The sequence below is a fragment of the Oncorhynchus gorbuscha genome, linkage group LG09, assembly GCF_021184085.1.
Source record: "Oncorhynchus gorbuscha isolate QuinsamMale2020 ecotype Even-year linkage group LG09, OgorEven_v1.0, whole genome shotgun sequence".
NCBI classification, from domain to species: domain Eukaryota; kingdom Metazoa; phylum Chordata; class Actinopteri; order Salmoniformes; family Salmonidae; genus Oncorhynchus; species Oncorhynchus gorbuscha.
Window position 1 is genome coordinate 39,255,720 of NC_060181.1, and position 20,708 is coordinate 39,276,427.

A 20,708-nucleotide genomic window follows, 5' to 3' on the forward strand; every position below is an offset into this window, starting at 1 on the left:
CCTACGTTACAGTACTTCCCCAATGCCCTCGGTGCCTGTGATTGTTGATAGGAGTGGAACGACCAGTTTCACTTTGGGAAAAGTAATGGAGATGGGAGGTGTTGCCATTCAAGAATAGCCACGCGGAGGCACTGTGAATCGACCACACCTTTGACCTTTGATGGAGACAGGTGATAAGGAGGAGACCAAATGAGTTTGAGATAGTTAGAGTTTGAGATAGAACTCACCGTGAGCAGGTGATAAGGGTGAGGAGGAAAAGGTGCTGGAGAGGGCAGGGCTAACCTGGGAGAGTGACAAAGCAGACACAAGGAAAGAGACGCAACAGAAGAGAGAGATTGACAGATAGAGAAGTTAGGAAAGTGGGAGAGGCCAATTGTCACACGCTGGGGTTATAATACAATGGAGGGTGGTAGACGATCGTTAATATCAAAAGTGTGATTCTAGTACTGCTTCTCGTGAGGAGGGGCACTACAGAAGCGTTGGATGCTGAGGACCTAATGCCATTACACATCATTGAGACTCAGCCGTACACAGGGAGCATGCCACGTAAGTTGACACAATAAAATGAGTGAATAACATGTACAGTTTTGGTTCAAATGAAGGGTAGAATACATTGTTGGTTAAAATACAAGGTGAAATATCCTAAAGGTTCCATGTTTAGTATCATGTGTGTGTCGTGTTGTGTTGTGTGTGAGAAATGCATGTCAAAGAGCAATGCAGCCAGACTGGTTGAGTGACACAAACATACTTGGAAAGAGGTGAGGGAGGGAAAAACGCAGAAATGCTGTCCGAATGTGCTTCCTAACAACACTAAGTGGAGGAGTGTCCTGTGACCGTGACTCATTATTGTCACCTGAGAACAGTGACGGGAAGTAAGTGCCAAAACACACCCAAAGTTTCCCGATCGAGTTTCGCGATCGATTATGAAATAGGATCCTGTGGATGAGAGGGGAACAGGTGACTGTCAACGTGTTGAGTTTGATGAATCCTTCATTTAGACAGGTTGTGATTGATTTTGGTTGTGTTTATGTAGACATGCAGGTAGCCTAGCAAGTTAAGAGCGTTTGGGCCAGTAACCGAAAAGTTGCTGGTTTGAATCCCTGAGCAGACTAGCTGAAAATATCTGCTGATGTGCCTTTGAGCAAGGCACTTAACCTTAATTGCTCCTGTAAGTCGCTCTGGATAAGAGCATCTGCTCAATAAATTAAACGTGTTAAAGTAAGGTAAGATGGACATAGCATGGGTGCCAATATGTTTCTAAGGATGTGATTATAGTATTAAAATCCTCAATATGAATATATAAACAACACAACCTACTGAACTGGTTCTCGGGGTGTATTTGATCCCATTTGCCATTTTGAACATTTACCATGGCCCACTCTCTGCCCTCTCAAGTTGATTCAAATTGTAGTTCCATTTGAAAAACAACCGTCCAGAGAGCTGTGACTCTGGGCCTCTAAATGTTCCATACAACCCGTTGTAGTTTTATCTCTGTGGTGATCAAATGAAAACGGGGGCTGAGTCTGAAATGGCAACCTGTCCACTATGTAGTGGGAACCCTGGTCAAAAGTTGTCCACTATGTAGTGGGAACCCTGGTCAAAAGTTGTCCACTATGTAGTGGGAACCCTGGTCAAAAGCTGTCCACTATGTAGTGGGAACCCTGGTCAAAAGTTGTCCACTATGTAGTGGGAACCCTGGTCAAAAGCTGTCCACTATGTAGTAGGAACCCTGGTCAAAAGCTGTCCACTATGTAGTGGGAACCCTGGTCAAAAGCTGTCCACTATGTAGTGGGAACCCTGGTCAAAAGCTGTCCACTATGTAGTGGGAACCCTGGTCAAAAGTTGTCCACTATGTAGTGGGAACCCTGGTCAAAAGCTGTCCACTATGTAGTGGGAACCCTGGTCAAAAGTTTTCCACTATGTAGTGGGAACCCTGGTCAAAAGCTGTCCACTATGTAGTGGGAACCCTGGTCAAAAGTTGTCCACTATGTAGTGGGAACCCTGGTCAAAAGCTGTCCACTATGTAGTGGGAACCCAAAAGTTGTCCAAAAACCCTGTTGCTGTCCACTATGTAGTGGGAACCCTGGTCAAAAGCTGTCCACTATGTAGTGGGAACCCTGGTCAAAAGCTGTCCACTATGTAGTGGGAACCCTGGTCAAAAGCTGTCCACTATGTAGTGGGAACCCTGGTCAAAAGCTGTCCACTATGTAGTGGGAACCCTGGTCAAAAGCTGTCCACTATGTAGTGGGAACCCTGGTCAAAAGCTGTGTCCACTATGTAGTGGGAACCCTGGTCAAAAGCTGTCCACTATGTAGTGGGAACCCTGGTCAAAAGTTGTCCACTATGTAGTGGGAACCCTGGTCAAAAGCTGTCCACTATGTAGTGGGAACCCTGGTCAAAAGTTTTCCACTATGTAGTGGGAACCCTGGTCAAAAGCTGTCCACTATGTAGTGGGAACCCTGGTCAAAAGCTATCCACTATGTAGTGGGAACCCTGGTCAAAAGCTGTCCACTATGTAGTGGGAACCCTGGTCAAAAGCTGTCCACTATGTAGTGGGAACCCTGGTCAAAAGTTGTCCACTATGTAGTGGGAACCCTGGTCAAAAGCTGTCCACTATGTAGTGGGAACCCTGGTCAAAAGCTGTCCACTATGTAGTGGGAACCCTGGTCAAAAGTTGTCCACTATGTAGTGGGAACCCTGGTCAAAAGTTGTCCACTGCGTAAGGAGTAGGGTGCAATTTCAGGCACAGCACAGTCTCTTCCTACTGTCTAGCCCCTAGTGATTACTTCTCACATTGACCTGCCCTGACCCTGCCAACTTAATTTCAATAATGATATCCTGTCCACTTTCACTGAATACTAGTCAGCCAGTAAGCCAGCCCGTCTGTCTTGGCATTTTCCAAACGTCATGCCCAAATCATATCAAAATAACTTCAAATAGCGGTGTCATCCGAGACTTAACAATGAAAGTCAGACTTTGTTTGATAATGAGGCCTCTAAATTGTGAAGTTGAGTGTGACATATTGTACTGTGCCCAGACGGGCCAGGCCTATTGGGCAAACAATGCTGCGGTACCAACGCACTGGCACGCCCAACCTATCTAGGGTTTTAACGTCTTTAGGACACACATCCCAAATACCAAGCGTGGGTCAACGCTCTAACCTTGCCAAGTTGGTGTCATACTGGACGCCCCTTGCTGAGCTATCTATATTGCCTCCTTATGCAGTCATTGTGTGATTGTACTATAGTCATAGTCACGCTACTGCACCTTAAGTTGCCTCACCATTCAGACACTATCAGATCTACCCAGATACCATAGTTACTAGGGTTAATCTAGGGTTAATCTAGGGTTAATCTAGGGTTAATCTAGGGTTTATCTAAGCTCTGCATTCAACAATTGAGATGATATGATAAGAGATACTAGCAGTCAAAAACATACATACACAGCATAACAAAAACATACATACACAGCATAACAAAAACATACATACACAGCATAACAAAAACATACATACACAGCATAACAAAAACATACATACACAGCATAACAAAAACATACATACACAGCATAACAAAAACATACATACACAGCATAACAAAAACATACATACACAGCATAACAAAAACATACATACACAGCATAACAAAAACATACATACACAGCATAACAAAAACATACATACACAGCATAACAAAAACATACATACACAGCATAACAAAAACATACATACACAGCATAACAAAAACATACATACACAGCATAACAAAAACATACATACACAGCATAACAAAAACATACATACACAGCATAACAAAAACATACATACACAGCATAACAAAAACATACATACACAGCATAACAAAAACATACATATGGTGGTGGTCCTGTGTAGCTCAGTTGGTAGAGCATGGCGTTTGTAACGGCAGGGTAGTGGGTTCGATCCCCGGGACCACCCATACGTAGAATGTATGCACGCATGACTGTAAGTCGCTTTGGATAACAAAAACATACATACACAGCATAACAAAAACATACATACACAGCATAACAAAAACATACATACACAGCATAACAAAAACATACATACACAGCATAACAAAAACATACATACACAGCATAACAAAAACATACATACACAGCATAACAAAAACATACATACACAGCATAACAAAAACATACATACACAGCATAACAAAAACATACATACACAGCATAACAAAAACATACATACACAGCATAACAAAAACATACATACACAGCATAACAAAAACATACAGACACAGCATAACAAAAACATACATACACAGCATAACAAAAACATACATACACAGCATAACAAAAACATACATACACAGCATAACAAAAACATACATACACAGCATAACAAAAACATGTTAAAAATACTCGCATTGTCATTGTTATCAATGGGAGGGGGGGGGTGCAAGACATGCAACATGGAGCGAAATGGAAATTGTTTGTCAAGTATACAAACTGTACAGTCTTTTTCCGTTCTCTGAAGCAGCCATTGATTAGCCTAGATGGAGCTAACAGACTCCAGACGTTCTTACATAATGTGTCTTGTGTGACAGTGGTGTTGGACACTCCATTCCATGTGTCATTACAGGCTAAGGCTTTATGAGGCTGCTGACCGATGGTAATCTAATGATGATATCTCTGTGTGTGTGTTCCTCCTCAGGATGTCATCCTACTCTGATGCCGATAATCAGTGTCAACCGGGGAACACCATCTGTGGTGAGCGCTCCTCTCTCCACTCCTCTCTCCACTCCTCTCTCCACTCCTCTCTCCACTCCTCTCTCCACTCCTCTTTACACTCCTCTCTCCACTCCTCTCTCCACTCCTCTCTCCACTCCTCTCTACACTCCTCTCTCCACTCCTCTCTCCACTCCTCTCTCCACTCCTCTCTACACTCCTCTCTACACTCCTCTCTCCACTCCTCTCTCCACTCCTCTCTACACTCCTCTCTACACTCCTCTCTCCACTCCTCTCCACTCCTCTCTCCACTCCTCTCTACACTCCTCTCTACATTTCTCTCTCCACTCCTCTCTCCACTCCTCTCTCCACTCCTCTCTACACTCCTCTCTCCACTCCTCTCTCCACTCCTCTCTCACTCCTCTCTACACTCCTCTCTACACTCCTCTCTCCACTCCTCTCTCCACTCCTCTCTCCACTCCTCTCTCCACTCCTCTCTCCACTCCTCTCTACACTCCTCTCTACACTCCTCTCTACACTCCTCTCTCCACTCCTCTCTACACTCCTCTCTACACTCCTCTCTCCACTCCACTCTCCACTCCTCTCTACACTCCTCTCTACACTCCTCTCTACACTCCTCTCTCCACTCCTCTCTACACTCCTCTCTACACTCCTCTCTCCACTCCTCTCTACACTTCTCTCTCCACTCCTCTCTCCACTCCTCTCTCCACTCCTCTCTACACTCCTCTCTACAGTCCTCTCTCCACTCCTCTCTCCACTCCTCTCTCCACTCCGCTCTCCACTCCTCTCTCCACACCTCTCTCCACTCCTCTCTCCACTCCTCTCTCCACTCCTCTCTCCACTCCTCTCTACACTCCTCTCTCCACTCCTCTCTACACTCCTCTCTACATTCCTCTCTCCACTCCTCTCTCCACTCCGCTCTCCACTCCTCTCTCCACACCTCTCTCCACTCCTCTCTACACTCCTCTCTCCACTCCTCTCTCCACTCCTCTCTCCACTCCTCTCTACACTCCTCTCTCCACTCCTCTCTCCACTCCTCTCTACATTCCTCTCTCCACTCCTCTCTCCACTCCTCTCTCCACTCCTCTCTCCACTCCTCTCTCGTTTTCTCCCGTGTCCCCTTGTCCTTCCCCTTCTACATCTTACTGCATGTACGCAAGCTGTTGGGACTCCAAGCCAAAGGCCTTGATTGAAAACACTCCATACATTTGGACTCTTTTCGAAATCGATAGACAATTTTACGGAAATCGCAAGGAAATGTTTAACCATGTGGCAGTTAGCTGTCCACTGATATATTTCTGGTGAGGTGAGTTTTTTGCGATTCTTCCCATCAGTGTAAAAAGTGCGACGTAACATTCTGTCACAAACTGGTTATCCAATTGCTGAGATTGTATTTGTGCTTACACATGATCACCATCACAGTAAATACATTTGATACATATGGCTATGTCTCTGGGTGGAGACGGTTGTTACCTTGCCCAGCCTTTACCAAACAGAGCTGTAACAAAGGTGTTGCAACCGACACAATGAAGCCACTTCAAACGTCTAGAACAACACCTTGGATACATAGCAGAGAAAGCAGCAGAACTGTGAAATAAATATAGATACGTGTGAAATATAGTTAGGAGGGGGCTGGTTTTAGTAGGCACCAAACGCAGGGGGGGGGGGGGCCTAGACTTGTCCAGTGAGAAACACTCATTTTGTTTCCACTGCGTGTCCTAATACAATACTATACAATACAACCTTTTCTGGTCCGTTATACAAAGATAAGAGACGTGTGTTGTGTTTGCTGTCACAGTACTCAGATCCACCAGGCACATAAGACAGGCTGGGAGCAGAACAGGGTCAGCCACATTGTCCCCCGCATTGTCAGCCGCAGAGCAGGTTGAGGCTAGGAGAAAGAGAGTTCAGACTCCCCAGAAGCTTCTAAAAGGAACAAGAACAGCTGATTGATGATGCATCATGGATCACCTGAAAAGGAATCAAAACCAGATTGTTAAATTCTTATCAATTGGCTTTAAACATTCTAGTGACGTTGTACGGCACAGAGCAGCTTGACTCAGCCAAACAATCAAGGTGTGGTGCAAGCATACTGCACCACCATCCACACCTTTTTCAGTATGCTATTTAAGGAGCACTTAAAGGCCCAGTGCAGTCATGTGATTTTCCTGTGTTTTGAATATATTTGAATATATTTCCAGACTATGAGGTTGTAATAAAATTATGAGAATACCCTTTTAGTGTAAGACCTGGTTGAAAAGATCGGCAGACAGTTTTTGGGGGATGGAGTTTTGGCTTGCCTGGGGCGGCAGGGTAGCCTAGTGGTTAGAGAGTTGGACTAGTAACCGAAAGGTTGCAAGTTCAAATCCCCGAGCTGACAATGTACTAATCTGTCATTCTGCCCCTGAACAGGCAGTTAACCCACTGTTCCCCGGTAGGCCGTCATTGAAAATAAGAATTTGTTCTTAACTGACTTGCCTAGTTAAATAAAGGTATTTATTTATTTTTTTAAATCACCATGCAGTAAATTAGTTAATAGACCAATCAGAGTTCCACATTTCTCTGCCAACATCATACCACCCTGCATACCACTGCTAGCTTGCTTCTGAAGGGGTTGGTCCTGGTCAGTTCCTGGATGGGAGACCAGATGCTGCTGGAAGTGGTGTTGGAGGGCCAGTAGGAGGCACTCTTTCCTCTGGTCTAAAAACATATATCCGAATGCCCCAGGGCAGTGATTGGGGAAACTGCCCTGTGTAGGGTGCCGTCTTTCGGATGGGGCGTTAAAAGGGTGTCCTGACTCTCTGAGGTCATTAAAGATCCCATGGCACTTATTGTAAGAGAAGGGGTGTTAACCCCGGTGTCCTGGCTAAATTCCCAATCTGGCCCTCAAACCATCACGGTCACCTAATAATCCCCAGTTTACAATTGGCTCATTCATCCCCTGTAACTATTCCCCAGGTCGTTGCTGCAAATGAGAACGTGTTCTCAGTCGACTTACCTGGTAAAATAACGGATAAATAAATAAAAATAGCTAGTTTTCAATGTTCTCCCTCCCCACTCCCAAACAGTCATAGCAAAATTCTTGCTTAAGAAATGTATCTTTGCTAAGAAGCTTTTTAAAAACATTTTTTAAAACATTTTAATTGACAACAGTCACAGTAAGGTACTTAGTTGCTACCCAGAAATGATTTGAAATTGAGATAAAAACGGCTGCATCGGACCTTTAAATGAAAGGAGTGTAAATAAGTAACTTATGAAATATGATGGGAATGACGAGCACTAAATCACCCCTGACAAACAGTCTGAAACACATTCCTATTGGCATGTAGTGTTCTTGCTACTTCAAGTCTACCCTACTCAAAACAAATCCTAGACCACACCTGTTTGCTTTTAAGTGTCATGTACCACACTGAGTGGACAAAACATTAGGAACACCTTCCTAATATTGAGTTACACTACCTTTTGCCCTCAGAACAGCCGGGGGAATGGATTCTACAAAGTGTCGAAAGTGTTCCACAGGGATGCTGGCCCCAATGCTTCCCACAGTTGTGTCAAGTTGGCTGGATGTACTTTGGGTGGTGGACCATTCTTGATACACATGGGAAACTGTTGATCATGAAAAACCCAGCAGCGTTGCAGTTCTTGACACACTCAAAACGGTGCACTTGGCACTTACTACCATACCCCGTTCAAAGGCACTTTGTCTTGCCCATTCACCCTCTGAATGGCACACATACACAATCCATGTCTCAATTGTCTCAAGGCTTAAAAATCCTTCTTTAACCTGTCTCCTCCCCTTCATCTACACTGTTTGTGTAGATGAGCCATTTCCATTCTATACTTCTTTCGTTCTTTTTCACTTTATTGTTGCCCAATGTGATTCAGAAACATTGTCTTTTTGCAGCCCAGGGTCAGCTGTAGCAGGTTAGAGGTTAAGAGAAAGATGCACCAGAGTTTACTCTCTCAATTCAATTCAATTCAATTCAAAGGGCTTTATTGGCATGGGAAACATATGTTTACATTGACAAAGCAAGTGAAATAGATAATAAACAATAAAAAATGAACTGTAAACATTACATTTACAAATGTTCCAAATGTCATATTATGTACTGTATATACAGTGTCGTAATGACATGCAAATAGTTAAAGTGCAAAAGGGAAATAAATAAACATAAATATAGGTTGTGTTTACAATGGTGTTTGTTCTTCACTGGTTGCCCTTTTCTTGGGGCAACAGGTCACAAATCTTGCTGCTGTGATGGCACACTCTGGTATTCCACCAAATAGACATGGCAATTTATCAAAATTGTATTTGTTTTCGAATTCTTTGTGTGTCTGTGTAATCTGAGGGAAATATGTGTCTCTAATATGGTCATACATTTGGCAGGATGTTAGAAAGTGCAGCTCAGTTTCCACCTCATTTTGTGGGCAGTGTGCACATAGCCGGTCTTCTCTTGAGAGCCTGGTCTGCCTTTCTCAATAGCAAGGCTATGCTCACCGAGTCTGTACATAGCCAGAGATGTCCTTAATTTTGGGTCAGTCACAGTGGTCAGGTGTTCTGCCACTGTGTACTCACTGTTTTGGGCCAAATAGCATTCTAGTTTGCTCTGATTTTTTAATATTTCTTTCCAATGGGTCAGGGAATTATCATTTTGTTTTCTCATGATTTGGTTGAGTTTAATTGTGTTGCTGTCCTGGAGCTCTGTGGGGTCTGTTTGTGTTTGTGAACAGAGCCCCAGGACCAGCTTGATTAGGGTTCTCTTCTCTCTGCAGGTGATGGCTTTATTATGGACGTTTTGGGAATCACTGCCTTAAGGTGGTTGTAGAATTTAAAGTCTCTTTTCTGGATTTTGATAATTAGCGGGTATCAACCTAATTCTGCTGTGCATGCATTATTTGGTGTTTTACATTTTACACAGAGGATATTTTTGCAGAATACTGCATGCAGTGTCTCAATTTGGTGTTTGTCATATTTTGTGAATTCTTGGTTGGTGAGCGGACCCCAGACCTCACAACCATAAAGGGCATCGGCTTCGATAACTGATTCAAGTATTTTTTAGCCAGATCCAATTGGTACAGTGCCTTGCGAAAGTATTCGGCCCCCTTAAACTTTGCAACCTTTTGCCACATTTCAGGCTTCAAACATAAAGATATAAAACTGTATTTTTTTGTGAAGAATCAACAACAAGTGGGACACAATCATGAAGTGGAACGACATTTATTGGATATTTCAAACTTTTTTAACAAACCAAAAACTGAAAAATTGTGCGTGCAAAATTATTCAGCCCCTTTACTTTCAGTGCAGCAAACTCTCTCCAGAAGTTCAGTGAGGATCTCTGAATGATCCAATGTTGACCTAAATGACTAATGATGATAAATACAATCCACCTGTGTGTAATCAAGTCTCCGTATAAATGCACCTGCACTGTGATAGTCTCAGAGGTCCGTTAAAAGCCGGATTTGGATACAAAAATATTTCCCAAGCTTTAAACATCCCAAGGAGCACTGTGCAAGTGATCATATTGAAATGGAAGGAGTATCAGACCACTGAAAATCTACCAAGACCTGGCCGTCCCTCTAAACTTCCAGCTCATACAAGGAGAAGACTGATCAGAGATGCAGCCAAGAGGCCCATGATCACTCTGGATGAACTGCAGAGATCTACAGCTGAGGTGGGAGACTCTGTCCATAGGACAACAATCAGTCGTATATTGCACAAATCTGGCCTTTATGGAAGAGTGGCAAGAAGATAGGGAAGCTGAAAGGTCAAATATACTGCTTAGGCTTTCTACTGCCAGGTTTACACCTTGACTATTACAGTGAACTGTTTTGTCCAGGAAGTTGTCTAAAAGGGATTGAATGTGTTGTTGCCTAATTGATTTTTGGTAGGTTTCTGCACTACTTTCATTCCATCTATAGCATTTCTTAATATTGTGCAGTTCCTTTGGCTTTGATGCCTCATGATTGAGTATTGCTCCGTTCGGGTAGACTGTGATTTTGCTCTGATCTGATAGGGGTGTAAGTGGGCTGACTGTGAATGCTCTGAGAGACTCTGGGTTGAGGTCAGTGATAAAGTCAGTGATAAAGTAATCTAAGGTACAACTGCCAAGGGATGAGCTGTAGGTGTACCTACCACAGGAGTCTCCTCGAAGCCTACCATTGACTATGTACAAACCCAGTGTGCGACAGGGCTGCAGGTGTGACCCATTGTTTTGTCATATTTATGTCTAGGGGGGCATATTTGGAAGGGAGTACTGTTGGCTCCGGGTAGGTGTTTGTCCCCCTGTGTGCTGAGCGTGTCGGGTTCTGAGCGTGTCAGCGTGTCAAGTTCTGGCATTTAGGTCACCACAGACTAGTCCCTCTTTAGGACAGAGAAGCTGTCATTGTTCAAGTATGAAGGTAGTACACATGAGGACATTTTTCTCTGTTCTTTGTTTCTTTGTTTTATTATTATTGTCTGTCTGTCTCTCTCTCAGAGATCACAGTGTATGAACAGGAAGTGATCATCGTGCCTGTCCTGCTCCTAGCAAGCTTCCTGGTCAGTCTGCTAATCGTTCTCCTGCTGAGGTACTGCACTGGAAAGGAAAACCGCAGACGACCCACAGTAATCCTAGCCCGACCACACTGCACCAGCATGGCGAGCAGACACACCCAGAGGAAAAGTACCAGACGGAACATACAGGGCATTGAGGGTAAGTTGGTGTGCACATCGAGGTAATGCCAATGAGCTTGACTGATGAGCCGGCACAAGTATCTTACCACTATGTGCAAGTCTCTCTAGACAAATGGCAATGTGTCAATGCTCCAGCTTAACACGTCTTTACAAGTTGTGTTGTCAGTTGGGACAGAGAGGACGAGTCGGAAAGGGGAAGCGCGTCACCGGTCACATTACTGCCCTAGCTAAAGATGAGCACGGTGCCCGCCTGCATTTTAATCTCTGCCTACCTAAACTAGTGATTTGTTGGGAGAGTTGTTTGTCTGATGAGGACCCTCCCCTGAATATGTTTTTCTCACCCTTTTCAAATTGTCATATAGAAGCCGACATCCTCCCCAGACCTTGTGCTGTTGCTGCCTAGCTTCCCACTGGGCAAACCACATCATTTCAATGTGGAAATGAGGGTAATATTTGGTTGGGATGTTGATCAATGAGATTTCAGCCTTTATTCACTCACTGAAAAAGAAAGCAAGAAGTTCGTTGAATTCCCAATGTGTTATCACTATGCTTTCAACCATCTAAAAGCACAACCAAATTCCATTGGAAATACAATGTCAGATATTTTGTAATTATACAACAATTTAATATGTCATTACTGTGCAGTTGAGTTTACATTAAAAGTACATAGTGCAAGTGATACACGCTGTTCGAGATTCTGTACAGATTATTATAGCAATTGTAAAGATCTCCACAGACCTGCGACCTTTGCATGCTAACTCAATATTAGGAAGGAGTTCCTAACGTGTGGTATACTCCGTATAGTTACAAGAGGCCAACCTCAAAATGTGGCCATTGATGCATTACTCATTTTAGGGTTGAATAAATACTGGGTTGAATAAATACTGGGTTGAATAAATACTGCTATTTAGTGTTTTACAAAAGTAATATTGACTTGTGTTTGGTTGACAGTGCAGCCAAATATCAACATTTAAAGGATATCTAATGCTTGGATAGGTTCATCTGAGCCACTGGCGTAATTCTTTTGGTTTCGTTGAAGACCTAAATCCAACATATAATTTGTTAACTTTGTCGACAAGTTAATTGGCTATTTACTGTATTGCAAAAGTTTGGTTGTCCACACAAATATCCACATTTGAAAGAGATGTATCTTTTATTCCACTGACTCAGTCTGACTTTAACTCCAGCTTCTCTACAAATTAACAGTTGATATATTGCATTAACGTCTATCACTCAACCAAGAATCAAAGTTGAAGAATATAACTAAATCACATCAAACTTTATTTAAAGTGTATTTAAAGTTTAATTTGATTGCATGTCCTATTCTATTCTTTAACTTGTATTTTTGGTTGAGACGGAGACATGAATCCGACATATCAATTATTAATTTGTAGACCAACTGACTAAAGGCTGATCAGGTCAGTGGCACAGATGGAACTATTCAAGCAGAAGATCTCCTTCAAATATTGATATTTGGTTGCGTTGACAACCAAACACAATTCAATATCCAGTTTGTCTACAAATGAATGATTGATATGTTGGGTCTCCATCTCAACCAAAGTTAAAGAATATGACTAAATCTAATCAAACTTGAAATGCACTATTTTTAACTTTGATTTTTAGGTTGAGATAGAGACGAGAATCCAACATATTAACATGAACTTAAAGGTTACATTTGAATTCAACCAAAGCTTGAAACCTTAGTCCTGTTTTGTATTGTCTAGGTTTTGTTGAACCCTGGGTTGAATTGAAACAATAGCTGTTGATGACATTTCATTTGCTCTGTTAAAACTACCCTTTGGAATGACTTCAATAGCAACAGTGAATATATTTAGTTACGAAGAGGTCTCTCAACAATCATTCTCACAATAGCACATTGATAGGAGACTGTGACAAATATAAAAACTGGGCTTGGTTAAAACCCTGGATGGGAGACCAAATGAATAGTTGTAAATCAACTCTCCAGTAGGACGTGCCGCCCAGTCTATTGTTTAAAAAAAATTCTGATAGTGGATATTACGTTGAAGATCTGACATTGTTTCAAAGGTACAAATTCTACATATTCTAGGTTTTGTCTATGTTGAAAATTGGCTACAATGATGACATAATCCTGTGGTTGAAATGTCTTTCCTCAAAACAACAGTTACTTTCTTCAAATCCAGTTCATTTTCAAGTTAGGTTCCACATCACAGTACTTTGACAACTTACATTGAAACACTGAAGCACAAGTTTGTGCCCAGTGGGTTACAATGCTCCAAGGTCTGAGATATCCAAAACTAACTCTGTACTAGAATTACAGTACAGTAGTAAGCATTTACAAACGGTGTAAAACACATACTTGGTCAATTTGCTTAAGCACAATGATTGCCATATGGTTTATTTCAAACTTTTAATGTAAATGTCTTCCAAAACTAGACAAACTCCTGCCAGATATGCATCTACTGGCATATGGTGCATTTATCTACTTTAAAAAGCCTGCATTGGCAGAAACTGATGTTTGTTTTGTATTGCATGAGTTGCATCTCTAGGTCTCTTCTACGCAGTGGTGGGAAAAGTACCCAATTGTCATACTTGAGTAAAAGTAAAGATACCTTAATAGAAAATGACTCAAGTAAAAGTGAAAGTCACCCAGTAAAATACTGCTTGAGTAAAAGTCTGAAAGTCTTTGGTTTTAAATATACTGTACTTAAGTATTGAAAGTACATGTAATTGCTCAAATATACTTAGGTATCAAAAGAAAGTATAAATAATTTAAAAAAAAATCCTTATATTAAGCAAACCAGACGGTACCATTTTCTTGTTTTTTATTTATTTACGGATAAGGGGCACATAGAGGGGGCACACTCCAACACTCAGACATCATTTACAAACCAAGCATGTGTGTTTAGTGAGTCCACCAGATCAGAGGCAGTAGGGATTTTCTGTTGAGTGTGTGAATTGGACCACTTTCCTGTTACTTTTGGGTGTCGGGGAAAATGTATGGAGTAAAAAGTACCTTATTTTCTTTAGGAATGTAGTGAAGTAAAAGAAAAGTTGAAAAAACATAAATAGTAAAGTACAGATACCCCCCCAAAAACGACTTAAGTAGTACTTGATTTGATATATGTGCAATACCCATCTCATTACCTGCAGCTCCTCCTGAGCTGAACCCTCTGGAGCATGAGGAGTTACCTATGAGCACTCCGACCCGGCGTGACGCCCTTGCCACGACGCCCAGAGAGAGACAGCATGGCTCTTTCAACCTGGTCACTCCGCTGCCCCTCTCCTTCCCCGTCAAACCGGACGACTCTGTCACCCTCTACAGGGCAAGGATGGACAACAGAGACGTGGTTCTACGGACACTTAAAGGTAACACGCTTTGAAATTCATTGGAATGGTCAAATCAACGCTCCCATCCAGAGATGGACACTCAGTGCATTGTAAAGACCTCGAGGCTTATAAGAGTATAAAACCTGAAATCTTGGGGATGTTGTCTCTTGTCTTTGTGTTACTATGAAATCTTGTGATCTTTAACTCGATATGCAAATCAAAAGACCTAGTCCAACCCATAACAAAACGGACTAACTTTCCCATGAGTAGCCTACTGCCAGATAAAGGACAAAAACATACAACAGTTTAAGATCAGTTTAAGCAAGGCAAGGTGTAGAATCTCTAATCTTGATAGTAATAAGGAATAGTTATTTGGATGTAAGGTGATTTGTAGATCAGTGATTCCACGCAGTCCGACTGCAATGTAGTTCATCTCAACGTGTACCTTTTCTCACCCCAGAAAAAGCCGATGACAGCGAGCGGCAGTCCTTCCTGGGCTTTGCCTCCTTCCTGTCTGAGCTGGGGCCCCACCCCTTTTTGCCTGGTCTGATGGGCGTGGTCTCCCTACGTACCTCCCTCATCACCGTGATGGAGGAACTGGTGCACAGGGACCTGCTGGGGTTCCTATGGAGGTGTCGACAGGTATGGTCCTCCCATAGAGTTAGATAGAGGACTCATCGTTATATCTGGGCCATTTTGGCGTCTGTGACATGGGCAGCATCATTGAGGCTGCAACCCATAGGAATCCCCACCCAATTTACTACTTGAAAATGGGCGAAGCACGATAGAAGCCCTCAATAGCAATGTCCATGCTAAAACGGCTTAAATCCACAATGAGTCCTCTATCTCTGTGGGTATTCCTACTGTAAGTTACCAAATAGCTTGGGGTGTTCAGTAGGGAGAACACTGTTTGAAACAGAGTGAAATGGAGAGGTAACCCGGCTTGAACTTGTCCAAAGAGAGATTTATTGTTTCACCAAAATGTTTTGCTACGGACTGGAGTATACTGAACACTACCCTGATATGTTAGGAAACGGCCCAAACTAGAGATCTGCCCGCACAACTTTTACGTAAATTGTCGTCAGTTTGCCTGACAATTCTAGTTGTATGTGGGTCTCAAGAGGCTGAGCAAACACTCTGTAACTCATGTAGACTACAGTGAATATGGACATGATCCTTAGTGATAGTGTGAGTGGAAACTCACAGTGCTCTTTCTTGGCAGGACACGGGTGTGGAGTCCCCGTGTGATATCACAGAGCAGCGCATCTTCACCATAGGAGGACAAGTGGCTTCTGCTCTGGTTGGTCTCTCTCTCCCTCTCGCTCTCCTTCCCACACATCAAGTGATCCATCCATCTCTGTCATTTTGTCTACAATTAAAAATGATAGTTCAAGTTGAGTGCGTATGTTATAAAATGTAAATCGGATGATTACATCATTCTTATTCAGAACTGTATAAGCACGGTGACAACTGCTGATGTAAATGATCATTTGATTTGAACCTGTTGGTAGGGGCCAAGAGTTTTACCTGTTTAGAAAAATCTCCTGGCCATATCCACTTGATTCGTCTGTATGAATGGCTTTCATATGCTTGAATGTCACATAGCCATATTAAAACACAACATCCTCTCTAATTGTGTATTCAGGAATACCTGCACGGTCAGAGCTGTATCCATGGCAACGTTGGAGCTCGGAGCGTGCTGGTTGGTCTAGACCTAACGGCTAAACTGTGGGGATTGGGTCCAGCATACTGTAAGAAAACACAAGCAGGAGCTCCAGGAGAACTGCAGAACGTTGAGATGAGGAAGTGGCAGGCTCCAGAAGTATTGGCAAGGAGACCTGTCAGTCAAAGCAGTGACGTGTAAGTCGCCAACCTGATAGGACATATCCATTACACAAATGATCAAAAATACATGTGATTTTTTTTTTTTTTACTTCAACGATGAACTCTCCGACCATCCTTTTTTCCAGCTGGTCTTTTGGTATCCTGCTCCATGAAATAGTGACACTAGGTAAATGCTTTCCTAAATAAATAATGCATCGTTACTGGTCTACTGAACTGCAGTAACCATCACAAATGGAAAAATATGTATCTCATTATGATAATGTTTATCTTGTATACACACCCTAATTCATAATTTATTCCTCCACTTTGTAGGTGACCCACCATTCCCTAAAATCATGGCCGGTGATCTTCTTCAATACCTCCAGAGAGGAAAGACTCAGACGAGACCAGCTAATTGTTCCAACTCACTGTAAGAGACCCCATTAAGTAATGATACATGAATATACGACAGAAAACACATGACTATAACAGTGCTGTAATAGTTCTCTTCGGCGTTGGTAGAAGTGGCCACAATGATTACCACAAAACAAGTGACATTGGTTACAAAAACTACTGTACCTTTTCATCAGGTATTCCATAATCAAGTCCTGCGGCCAGTTCGCTCCACAGGAGCGCCCTGCATTGGCTGAGGTGATCCAGAAGCTCCAATCAGGAGAGAAGAGTGCCAACAGTAGGACAGTTCTTCGAGTGCCTGAGCCACTGGACATTGAGAAGTACCTGCGGGAGGCGGGATATGGAGAGGCCTACAATTACGTTGTTCTCTGATTGGCTCCTGCGATGGTCGTTTAAATCAAGGTCTACATTACGTTCAGTGTTGCTTTTCTCACATTATCATGAAGACTGTTGGGAGAGCGTTTTAAATGTCAAAACAGCACGACTAGTTTATCTTTAGGTCCCTTACTATGCTCAATACAACGTAAGAGACTGATGAAACACTCGGATATTAACACATACAGCATTCGGAATGTATTCAGACCCCTTGACTTTTTCCACATTTTGTTACATTATAGCCTTATTCTAAAATGGATTACTTTTTTTTAATCCTCAGCAATCTACGCACAATACCCCATAATGACAAAGAGAAAACAGGTTTTTAATAATTTTTGCAAAAAACAGAAATACATTATTTACATAATTATTCAAACCCTTTGCTATGAGACTCAAAATGATCATCCTTGAGCTGTTTCTACAACTTCATTGGAGTCCACCTGTGGTAAATTCAATTGATTGGACATCATTTGGAGGCACAGATCTGGGGAAGGGTACCAAATCATTTCTGCAGCATTGAAGGTCCCCAAGAACACAGTGGCTTCCATCATTCTTAAATGTAAGAAGTTTGGAACCACCAAGACTCTTCCAAGAGCTGGCCGCCCAGCCAAACTGAGAAATCAGGGGAGAAGGGTCTTTGTCAGGGAGGTAACCAAGAACCCGATGGTCACTCTTGACAGAGCTCTAGAGTTCCTCTGTGGAGATGGGAGAACCTTCCAGATGGAAAACCGTCTTTGCAGCACTCCACCAATCAGACCTTTATGAAGCCACCCCTCAGTAGAAGGCACATATGACAGCCCACTTGGAGTGTGCCAAAGGCACTTAAAGACTCTCAGACCGTGTGAAACAAGATTATCTGGTCTGATGAAACCAATATTGAACTCTTTGGCCTGAATGCCAAGCGTCACGTCTAGAAGAAACCTGTCACCATCCCTACGGTGAAGCATGGTGGTGGCAGCATCATGCTGTGGGGATGCTTTTCAGCAGCAGGGACTGAGAGACTAGTCATGATCGAGGCAAAGATGAACGGAGAAAAGTACTGAAAACCTGCTCAAGAGTGCTTAGGACCTCAGACTGGGGCGAAGGATCACCTTCCAACAGGACCACGACTCTAAGCACACAGCCAGGCCAACGCAGGAGTGGCTTTGAGACAAATCTCTGAACATCCTCGAGTGGCCCAGCCAGAGCCCAGACTTGAACTTGATCGAGCATCTCTGGAGAGACCTGAAAATAGCTGTGCAGCAACGCTTGAGAGGATCTGCAGAGAAGAATGGGAGAAACTCCCCAAATACAGGTGTGCCAACAAGCTTGTATCATCATACACTAGAAGACTCGAGGCTGTAGACGCTGTCAAAGGTGCTTCAACAAAGTACTGAGTAAAGAGTCTGAAAACTTATGTAAATGTAATATTTTTATTTTTTATGAAACTGCAAAAATGTCTAACAACCTGTTATTGCTTTGTCATTAAGGGGTATTGTGTGTAGATTGATGAGGGGAAAAAACAATTTCATACATTTTAGAACAAGGCCCTATGTAACCTTACAAAATATAGAAAAAGTCAAGGGGTCCGAATACTTTCCGAAGGCACTGTACATACCTATATTGTTTATTTAAAGAATAATACATGTATATTTCTATATTTGTCCACTGTCCCACTGAATATATATGTGGCTCCGAAGGACAACAAAATGAAGATTCCCTGATTCACTGCAGGTTCTAATGCCAGTGACTTCCAAGGCCCTCCCTGGGTCTCTATCCTATGCTAGCTCTATATTTCTACTGTACAGGCAAACTATGGTCACTCGCACTTTAACCACAGTGCCATCAAATAGAAAAGGCTAATTGCCTCATCATAATAAAACCTAGCCCAGCAGGGAATGTTCTGCATGTCAGCAGTTTCCAAGATGCAGTATTGGACTTTTAAGAAGCAAATTGTCACCAGGCCACATCATCATGATGATGAATAAAATGCACCATACATGTATATCATACATCATTTGATATTTCCCTTTACGGGATCTGTTGTTCAACAAAGAAAAGTGATCTTTATTTGAGCTGGGATCCCTGCCTAACAAATATTCCTTTAAAAAAAAACTCATAAGTCTTAACCAGTCAAAGGACTGTAAAGTAAAGAGCACAACTAGCTATTACACACAATAAACGTTCAGTCTACACAACACTCATCAAATCGGATTCAAAATAAAAGCACGACCACTCCTCCATTTTGTCCTAGTAGTTTGTTTATTTTGTTGCATGATAATTGACCTCGCCTTCTCCAAGCTTAAAACGTAAACACACAATTAGCAGAGCACCTAATCATAAGATGATTGATTATTCATAATAGCCACAGTCACTGCTTCTGTAACAAAAGCCTTGGATAGGTAGAAGTTATGAGGAAAGCTATGAGGAAGACCACAATCCAGGGTCATGTTCATTAGGGCATGCATCGAGAAAATGTGTGTTTCTTATTGGACAAGTCCAGGTAGTCCCTCCCTGTTTCAGTCAGTTTTTGTCCGTTTGATGCCTAATGAACACGACCTTGGTGACATGTTCTGTCCACTACTGTAAATAGCTCATGCTGTGTGTAAAACTGCAAAGATTTGACAAAAAACACAAACATTTCAAATAGACAGTAGGGCATATAATCTGAAACACGTTTGGAAAACTACAGTAGCCAATGGGACGGTATGACTTGGATCAGGTGTACCAGTACTTCAGATCCTCATAGATTATTGCTGCCACCTCACGTACATTGTAAAAAGGAAGGTTTTTTTTAAATATAAATCCTGTGCACCAATTGTACATTTTTTTTCTCATTTCAGCGGACAGAAAATGTCACCCTCTATTTGTCAAGGATCCTTAGGCCAATATATTTGCTACTCCCCAGTAATGGTTGGTAAAGGCAATGGTCCATTGGTTTACATGACCTTACCATACATAACTGCTCGTAAAAAATAAGGAATGATATGAAACATGTTATTTTTATTTTTTTACGGACGACTCCGTTCTAGTTCTATTTTCGCTCGTCGAAACTACTTAAAAAGGCCACAATTTCCACAGAGAGATAACGCAATGATTCTCTACAGCGTAAACAAAGGCAGTCCAGCCAACAAAGGTATATTTAAATATATAGGCAAACATTACACACATATATAGGGTTTGCTCACTCACTCACATAATGTAACATAATACTCTACATTGAAGGTCCAGGTCTTGTGGGTAGAAGCCTCATCTTTTCCACTTTCATTCTATGTTTGTTTTGACTAAATACACTACACAGACAAAAGTATGTGGACACCTGCTCGTCGAACATCTCATTCCAAAATCAATGGCATTAATATAGAGTTGGTCCCCCCCTTTGCTGCTATAACAGCTTCAACTC

At 42.3% G+C, this 20,708-nt stretch overlaps 1 protein-coding gene across 2 annotated transcripts; it reads left to right on the forward strand.

Moving 5' to 3' along the window:
* The first annotated feature begins 159 nt into the window (after positions 1 to 159).
* On the forward strand, positions 160 to 17,639 carry LOC124043592 (tyrosine-protein kinase STYK1-like). Of its 2 annotated transcripts, XM_046362336.1 has the most exons (10): positions 160 to 546; positions 4,697 to 4,752; positions 11,208 to 11,423; positions 14,537 to 14,752; positions 15,174 to 15,355; positions 15,936 to 16,013; positions 16,359 to 16,573; positions 16,684 to 16,724; positions 16,871 to 16,967; positions 17,128 to 17,639. In XM_046362336.1, exons 2-10 carry the CDS (start codon positions 4,698 to 4,700, stop codon positions 17,321 to 17,323), a joined length of 1,296 nt encoding a protein of 431 aa, XP_046218292.1. In that variant the 5' UTR covers positions 160 to 546; position 4,697; the 3' UTR covers positions 17,324 to 17,639. The 2 variants fall into 2 exon arrangements, with proteins under 2 accessions (XP_046218292.1, XP_046218293.1); XM_046362337.1 differs by lacking the exons at positions 160 to 546; positions 4,697 to 4,752 and adding an exon at positions 10,342 to 10,403.
* The last annotated feature ends 3,069 nt before the right edge of the window (positions 17,640 to 20,708 follow it).

Coding starts and splice junctions, on each gene's coding strand:
- LOC124043592 (XM_046362336.1), top strand. CDS start 4,698: ATGTCATCCTACTCTGATGCCGATAATCAGTGTCAACCGGGGAACACC. Junction 15,356..15,935: donor TCCTATGGAGGTGTCGACAG/GTATGGTCCTCC, acceptor CTTTCTTGGCAG/GACACGGGTGTGGAGTCCCC. Junction 16,725..16,870: donor CCATGAAATAGTGACACTAG/GTAAATGCTTTC, acceptor TCCACTTTGTAG/GTGACCCACCATTCCCTAAA.